Source organism: Marmota marmota, unplaced genomic scaffold (genome assembly GCF_001458135.2).
Source record: "Marmota marmota marmota unplaced genomic scaffold, marMar, whole genome shotgun sequence".
Classification (NCBI taxonomy): domain Eukaryota; kingdom Metazoa; phylum Chordata; class Mammalia; order Rodentia; family Sciuridae; genus Marmota; species Marmota marmota.
The window spans coordinates 1,798,346-1,807,238 of NW_026000102.1; the positions used below are offsets into that span (position 1 = coordinate 1,798,346).

The following is an 8,893-nucleotide window of genomic DNA, read 5'->3' on the forward strand; positions in this document are numbered from 1 at the left end:
TAGAGGGTTCGCCCAGCACGTGCAAAGCCCTGGGTTTGATCCTCAGCACCACATATAAATAAATAAAATAAAGGTATTGTTAGGCTGGGGATGTGGCTCAAGCGGTAGCGCGCTCGCTGGCATGCGTGCAGCCCGGGTTCGATCCTCAGCACCACATACAAAGATGTGTCCGCCAAAAACTAAAAAATAAATGTTAAAAAAAAATTTGTCTGTCTCTCTCTCTCTCTCTCCCCCTCCTCTCTCTCAAAAAATAAAATAAAGGTATTGTGTCCAACTACAACTAAAAGATAAATATTTAAAAAAAAAAAAGACCATCCGGGTGCAGTGGTATATGCCTACAATCCCAGCTACTTGCGAGGGTGAGGTAAGATGATCAAAAAGTTCAAGGCCAGCCTCAGCAACTTAGCAAGACTCTGCTCAAAATAAAAAATAAAGGTCTGGGGACATAGCTCAGTGGTAGAGCACCCTGGGTTCAATCCCAAGTACCAAAAAAGTAAAAATAATAATAATAAACAATAAATAAGCTGGGTGTACTGGCACACATCTGTAATCCCAGCAGCTCAGGAGGCTGAGACAGGTGGATGATGAGTTCAAAACCAGCCTCAGCAACTTAGCAAGGCCCTAAACAACTCCGTGAGATCCTGTCTCTAAATAAAATTTAAAAATGGGCTGGAGATGTGACTCAGTGGTTACGTACTATTGGGTTCAATCCCTGGTACCAAAATTAAATAAATAAATAAGACCAAGAAGATCTGCTCAGCCTAATTTCTTCAGCACTTTCCATAATGGCTGAGTAACTCTTCACGTGTCCTAATCAATTAATGAGATCTTCTGGAGTATGACTTGTAGAAACATTACTTTTAGCTATTGTAATGACTTATGTCACGTAAAAATAAGGAATTACGACGGCAGATCAGTAGGAGATGTCAGACTGGTACTTGCCAAGTATCAGCAAACCTTCCCTCAGTTATTCCACAACTATCAGCCAGTTACTTGCAGTGTGCTACGTATTGAGAAACACAATGACAAACCAAGTCAGAGACTGTGCCCTTTAGGCAGTTAATTGAGTAAAGACAGAAGGAAATCATGCCTCTGCTTCAAGTCCCTGGCAGGGCTAGGCCTATATGAAACAGGATAAAAGTAGAGAACACGGGGAAAGACAGGTAAGGGCACATCTGACCCCCTTTTGATTAGCAGGTTTGTACCACCTCAACAGCCTTCACTGTTCCTTTGCAAATTACCTCCACACACTTTTTTTTTTTTTTTTTGCAGTTCTAGGGAACAAACCCAGAGCCTTATGCATGCGCAAGAGCTCCACCACTGAGCTACACCCCCCAGCCCTCAGCAACCCTTGAAGACACTGAAAACTATTCCTTCCTCATGCAGAGGAATAAAGTACCAAGAAAAACCTCAAAGCAGAGCAAAACAAGCTTAGCAATGGCCTGGGATGAAGTCAACAAACTTTTGTTAAGCCTATCTGTGAGTCATCTATCTCTGCTGAAGACACAGATGAAGTGGACTTGGAACCCAAGAGAGCACTATCCACCAGCAAGTATTCATTGTACATGCAAATGAAAAGGAACTGCAAAACCACAAGTCCAGTTTGTTGTCAGATAAAGGACAAAAAGAAAATGGCAAAGGAGCCACTGCTGCTGCTGCCACCAGCACAGCCCTGCCAGACCTGTCCTGCCCACCACACCGTCCTGGGACTTGTTCCAATAATCTGTTAAAACATGGTGAATTACATGAAGTTCTAGGCATGCAGAGGCATGCCTCACCCGAAGATATCAAAAAGGCATATCAGAAACAGGCACTAAAGTGGCATCCAGATACAAATCCTCAAAATAATGCAGAAGCACAGAGAAAATTCAAACAAGTAGCCAAGGCACATGAGGTGTTATCAGATGCTAAAGCATGACATCTATGACAAGCATGGCAAAGAAGGATTAACTGCTGAAGGAGGAGGTGGAAGTCATTTTGACAGTCCGGAACCCAGATGATATCTGCAGGGAATTTTTTGGTGGAAGGGACCCATTTTCATTTGACTTCTTTGAAGACCCATTTGAAGACTTTTTTGGGAATCAAAAGGGTCCCCAAGGAAGCAGAAACCAAGGTGCAGGCTTGTTTTTCTCGCTTTCAGTGGATTTCCATCATTTCGAGGTGGATTTTCTTCATTGGGTCACTAGGTCACAGTGGCCTCATTACATTTTCTTCTACATGATTTGGTGGCAGTAGGATGGGCAACTTCAAATCTATAGCAACTTCTACTGAAATTGTTCTAGTGGCAGAAAATAATTTCAGTTTGTTTTTAAGTATTTAGTAACGTAATGAAAATCATTACAAAGAGAATTATTGAGAAGGTAAAGAAAGTAAAGTTGAGACGGCCAGTAAAAGTCTTTAGTGATAAATGGCAAGGAGCAGCTACTATGCTTGGATAACAAGTAATTCCACACATGCATTAAACAGAAATGTTAAACTATAACAAGCACCATTTGAGGGGTAACAGGAACATTTTTTTAAAAATTTAAACAAACTTGACTTTCAGTATAATTGTGCCTAAAGTATTTATAAACAGCTCATTGGAGCTCCTACTTGTCATAGACTTTGAGTTTATTTTTGGGATCACACAATAGGACCATGTTTTTTTTGTCTTTAAAATTGTTTTAATTTCCATATGCACTTTGCTTTTGTATAAAATATAACACAATGTGAGCTTGACTTTGAGTACTGCTAGGCCAAGACTGCATTCTAACACCAGCACAGGTCTGCTCTCCATGTGTCCGACAGGTGAGCCAAGTAGTGCCGCCCGAAGTGAGCTAACACTGCCAGGGTACACCTCCCACAGAAATGATTCCACTTAAAAAAGCAACTATAGGGACATAGTCACATCAATGTTTACAGCAGCACAATTCACAATAGCTAAATTGTGGAGCCAACCTAGATGCCCTTCAATAGATGAATGGATTAAAAAAATGTGGCATATATACACAATGGAATATTACTCAGCAATAAAAGAGAATAAAATCATGGCATCTGCAGGTAAATGGATAGAGTTGGAGAAGACAATGCTAAGTGAAGTTAGCCAATCCCAAAAAACCAAATGCCAAATGTTTTCTCTAATATAAGGAGGCTGATTCATAGTGGGGTAGGGAGGGGGAGCGTGGGAGGAAGAGATGAACTCTAGGTAGGGCAGAGGGGTGGGAGGGAAAGGGAGGGGGCAGGGGGTTAGAAATGATGGTGGAATGTAATGGTCTTCATTATCCAAAGTACATGAATGAAGTCATAAATTGGTGTGAATATACTTTGTACATCATCAGAGATATGAAAAATGTGCTCTATATGTGTAATATGAATTGTAATGCATTCTGCTGTCATACATAGATTTAAAAAATTAACAAAAAAAGATATAATTTGTTTTTTAAAGTATTTAGTAGTGAAAGATATTAATGCATTAATGGTAATACATTTCTGGTTTAATATAAATTTAAGGATGTTTTCCAGTTGTGCATGAATGCAGACAACTTTTAAGTTTTAGCAATTGTTTAAATATGTAATGTTAAGCCTTGGTTTAAAAAGTTGGTAAACTGGGTCTTTGTCATTTGCTTAAAAAAAAAAAAAAGGGGTTCAGTAAGGAAAAAACATGGTGCATGTCTATGATCCCAGAGACAGGAGACTGAAACAGGAGGATCCCAAGATGGAGGTCAGCCTTAGAAAGACCCAATCTCATAAAATAAGAAGGGCTGGGGACGAAGCTCAGTGCTATGGGGTTCAATCTTCAGTACCCCCCCCACACACACACACACACGATATTTGGAACAAATGGGGATATGGGAATACGTACTGGATGCTTGATAACAGAATTTTATCAATATTGAACTTCCTAAATGTGATAATTTATTGAGATAATGTAAGAGAACACCTTGCTCCTGTGAGATGTGTATTCAATTATTAATATTTAAAGGACCGTTGCTGGAGTTATAGTTCAGTGGCAGAGCGCTTGCCTAGCATGTGTGAGGCACTGGGTAGAACCTCGGCACCACATAAAATTAAATGTATAAAAAAACACATAATATTTTTTTAAAAAAAGGGGGCTCTCTGTAACTATTCTCAAATAATTCAGAACAAAACGATTATGGGGTCTTTTCCCCTAACCCATAGTTCTGGGGATTGAACCCAGGGCCTTAGGCATGCTAGGCAATTGCTCTTCGGTCCTCTAAGCAAGGTCAGGCCTGGTTAGTGCTTGGGATGGGAGACCACCGGGGAATACCGGTTGCTGTCAGCTTTAAAAAAAAAAAAAAAGACGCAGCGCAAGGTCACAAATAGAGCAAAATGCTAACAAGCAATGAATGGAGAAGAGTCACCTGAGTGTTCCTGGCACGAGTTTTGCAACCTTTCTGATTGTTACACGCAAAAAAGAGGGAGGGCAGAGGGCGGAGGAAACTCGACACTGCGAAGGAACACAGGGAGGAAACGTCCAGCGCGCGTTTCTTCGGTCAGTCCGCTCTGGGGCTGCCTGCCACTCAGGGTCCCTTCCCGGGACAATGATGTTCTCATGACTCTGCACCCTGCAATCCCTGTGCCGCTGAAAGGAACGCCAGCACGCTCGATATCACCCCAGAGGGGTCACTCCTACTCGGATTTCGCCATAGAGCACACTGCGCTTGGGCCAAGGCCAACAGAAACGCGAGCCGGGGAGCCGAGACCAGAGCCCAGGTCCACCTGACGCGGTGGCCTGGTCTGAGTCCCGCCTGCCGCGCTGCCCGGATTCCCATTAGCGCCGGCGCCCAGCCTCCGACCGCGAACCACAAGGCGAGGCCGCGGATCTGAACCGAAGCCAGCCCCGCGCGCGCCTCGCTCCCCGGGAATCCGCCGTCGAGCGCCGCCGCGCGGGTCCCAGCCGCATTACTTCGGAAACCGCCTCCCAGAACCGCCCGCGCCGGCAGGTCCGGCGCATGCGCAGATACGAGCGGCAGCCGACCACTGGGGCGCGAACCCCCAGAAATGAAATGAGGCCTCGAGGTCTTTTCCTCTTTCATGAGCTCGACGCCGTGCTTGCCCAGCCCGGCCCCGGTTTATGCTGTACCTGCTGGTAAGAGAATCGCTGTTGCTCCTCGGCCTCCGCCTCCTCCTCCATCACGCGGACCAGCTCAGGAAGACGCTCAAAGGCAGAAAGAGGCAGTGGCCCAGACGGTCCGGTCAGATTTTTCCCGCCGCAGCGACGGGCGACGGGCCGCGCCGGGGGTCAAAGCGCGAAACTTTTCTCTGTCCTGCGCACGCCCCCTGGCGGCGACTCCGGGACGGGGTCTTGGCGGCCTTCTCCATCCCCCTTCTTCGGGAAGGTGGCCCAGCGACGGCGGGGACGTGACTGCTGAGGTCGCTCCTGCACCACAGACCCTGACTGAAGACCCGGCACGAGCTTAATACCCTGGTTTTCGCAAAAATGTGTGTATATTGGTAAAAAGTTCGTTATAATAAATCGTACGAGCAAAAGGGAGGGGTGGGCCCACAATTAACAAATTACGAACCGCAGTGCTCTGTGAACTTCGTACCCGTGTAACTGTGTGTACCTTGCAAAATCCACCATGAGTGCTCACAGTTCAGTCAGCATCAATAGTGTCACAAAATCACTGCACAATCACTACCGATTCAGCGAGTGAGCGGCTTACCCCACGCCATCCACAAAGGAGCAATTCTGTCGCCGGTGTTGATGCCTCCAAAGCCAGTAGCGGTGGCTCACGCTCTGGAGGCTGAAGCAGGAGGGTGGCAAGTTCAAGGCCAGCCTCAGCAATTTAGGGAGACCCAGTCTCAAATTCCTCAAAGGGCTGGAGATGTAGCTCTGTGGGAGAGCCTGTGCCTAACATGGGGAAGGCCCAGGGTTCCATCCCCAGCTCAGCAAAAAGAAAACAAAACAACAACAAAAAAGGCAAGTGACAGAGTGAAACCCAGGACTGAATCTTTACTCCTTTCAACCTTTCTTCAGTTATTTTCTTCCTTCCCAACTTCTGTTTTTCAGGGCTTCACTCATACCTTAGTGATGTGAGCAAAGAAGTTTGCTAAGTCAGACAATACTCAAATAGGAGAACTTTAATTTTTTTGTTCGCCTCACAATGTAAGACAACAAACATGTTGTCACATTTAATCTGCACTGTGAGCATTTCCTCCACCACACTCCATGTGTGTTTTACTGAAGTAGAATAAGAAAAAACAGGTAGGAAGGAGACGTGAAGGAAGGGCAAGGAAGTAAGATTTTAATTCAGAAACTCCACCTACTTTTCCAGGCCTGTCACTTTCTTTTTTTTTTAATTCTTAAGTTTTAGGTGGACACGATATCTTTATTTTACATTTATGTGGTGCTGAGGATCGAACCCAGTGCCTTCTGCATGCTAGACATGCACTGTACCTCTGAGCCACAACCCCAGCCCTGAGGCCTATCACTTTCTAAGCCAGTCTGTCTTCCAAGCCGTTTATTTCCATATTCCTGGAAAATATGTATACCTACCTAGGCACTATTAATTAAGCCCCCAATAAACAAAGAGAGATACAATATTTTGAGAAACCTATAATTTAGGAGACTTTCCAGTACTATCTACTGATCAGGTAATGAAGACCACATCTGCCTGGGAGTCCAAGATTGACCAGCCCAACAGAAACCGCCCTGAGGCCACCAGACCGCTATCATTCCTACATACCTCTCCATACCCCTCAGACCTGCCTCTTACTAAGTTTTCTTTAAGTGAAGAGCCAGGAACCCCAAGACCACATCTTTCACCCTCCAGATGGCCACATTTTTGCTTGAATGTGTTTCTACCTTCTTAAATAGATCTCTATTTGCTCTGACTGGCACGTGCTGAAATTCTTTTCCGTCATGCCAGGTCTTGAGTGGAGTTCCCCCTTCTCTCTGGGGGACACCTTTTCTCCCATGTCAATACAGGAGTGGAACCCAGAGCCTCATGCATGCTAGACAGGTGCTCTACTACTGAGCCACATCCCCAGCCTTTTTAATTTTTTATTTTGAGACAGGGTCTTGCTAAGGCTAACCCTCCTTCTGCCTTGGCCTCCTGAGTAGCTGGGATTGCAGATGTGAGCCACGGCACACAGCCAGTATGTACTACTTTTTTTTTTTTTTTTTTGTACCCAGGATTGAATGTAGGGTTGCTTAACCACTGAGCCACATCCCCAGCCCTTCTAATTTTTAATTTTGAGACAGGATCTTGCTAAGTTGCTGTGACTGGCCTTGAACTTGGAATTCTCATGCCTCAGACTCTCGAATGGCTGGGATTCCACGTGTGCACCACCACGCCCAGCACCATGTATTATATTACTCTTTTTTTTTAATATTTATTTTTTAGTTTTAGGTGGACACCATATCTTTATTTTTTATTTTTATGTGGTTTTGAGGATCCAACCCAGCGCCCCGTGCATGCCAGGGGAGGGCGCTACCGCTTGAGCCACATCCCCAGCCCACCATGTATTACTCTTACAATTAAAGACACGCACCTAAGCTGCTACTTATCTTCCTTTTCCAGGGAAGTCCCCCCAGACCCCCCAAGTGTATGGAGGGATAAGACCCAGAACTTCTGTGGTGGAATAAACCTTCTGAGCAACTTCTGACGCATCTGACCGGTGGGTGGCATCCCAAGAGTTCGGGTGGCTCTGGCCTCTTGCCACTGCTCCCTGGGGGTCCTAGCCTACTGGGATGGTCTTCCATCCGATGCAGGGCAGGCCTCAGCAGGGGCTTCTGTCCTTTTGTGGCCACCCTCCTCCCTAGCTCCCTCCAGGCCCTGTCCTGCAACAGCAAAGAAGGCAGAACCGTGGTGAGCAGTCCCACTCCAGACCCTTCCGCAGCCTGGTGACCCTGAGCAGGTCACAGAGCTCCCCCAGCGTGGGGTGCCTCGTTCGGACAACGTGGGAAGTTCTGCCTTCGCAGAGCTGTCCTGAGGTCTGGATGAGGCGATTGCCTCCCGTGGGGGACAGGATTCATGACCATCATTCTGATGACATGTGTGGAGGGCTACTCAGGGACGAGAGGGTCTGGGGCAAGGTTCAGGGCTGAGTGTTGCCCCGCAGAAAGTGGCTGAACTTGGTGGAACCTGTTGGTCTTGGTGCAGCCGTAGCTATTTGGTCGGCCACTAGATGTCACCACTGCTCCACACCAGGAACAAGGTCACGGCCACCAGCTTAGAATATCATAATTCACATCCAGTGGGCACTTTGCACCTGTGTGGTTCAGGGCACTCCTTTTCTGTCTCATCTGTCCTCAAAGATAGAAACATAGCCCTGCTTTACACGAGGAGACAGCCCCAGGGTGAGAGAACTTTGCCTGGGATTAAACTGCTCGGACTTGGTGGAGCCAGATTTGACACTGAACAACCAGGGCTCTGTGTCCTCGATCTTACCTTCTGCTCTCCTCTCACTGCTCACACTGTAAATAAGATAAGGACATTTGCAGATTGCTTGAATTATTCTAAGCTGCATTAAATAGAATACCATGTATATTTTTTTGGCGGGGGGTGCTACCAAGGATTGAACTCAGGGCCACTCAACCACTTAGCCACATCCCTATTTTTTTTTTCATCTTTCATACATTTGATTCAAGTGGGTTATGAACTCCCATTTTTACCCCAAATACAAATTGCAGAATCACATCAGTTACACATTCACATTTTTACATAATGCCATATTTGTGACTGTTGTATTCTGCTGCCTTTCCTATCCCCTACTATCCCCCCTCCCCTCCCCTCCCATCTCCCCTCTCTACCTCATCTGTTGTTGTTCAGTTCTCTCCCTTGTTTCCCCCGCCCCTTTCCCCTCACAACCTCTTATATGTGATTTCGTATAACATTGAGGGTTTCCTTCCGTTTCCATGCAATTTCCCTTCTCTCTCCCTTTCCCT

At 46.0% G+C, this 8,893-nt stretch overlaps 1 protein-coding gene and 1 pseudogene across 3 annotated transcripts in view; one reads left to right on the forward strand and one right to left on the reverse strand.

Moving 5' to 3' along the window:
• LOC107155508 (peroxisomal membrane protein PEX14) overlaps positions 1–8,893 on the reverse strand; it is a 212,374-nt gene that overhangs the window by 183,906 nt on the left and 19,575 nt on the right. For 2 of the 3 annotated variants that reach the window (XM_015501407.2, XM_015501406.2), the window contains exon 3: positions 5,084–5,158. In XM_015501407.2, the coding sequence (XP_015356893.1) occupies positions 5,084–5,134 (51 nt within the window). In that variant the 5' untranslated portion in view covers positions 5,135–5,158. Of the gene's footprint in view, positions 1–5,083; positions 5,159–8,893 lie in introns of those variants that run through there. The other variant, XM_048783631.1, reaches the window with a different exon arrangement.
• On the forward strand, positions 924–4,775 carry LOC107155404 (annotated as a pseudogene).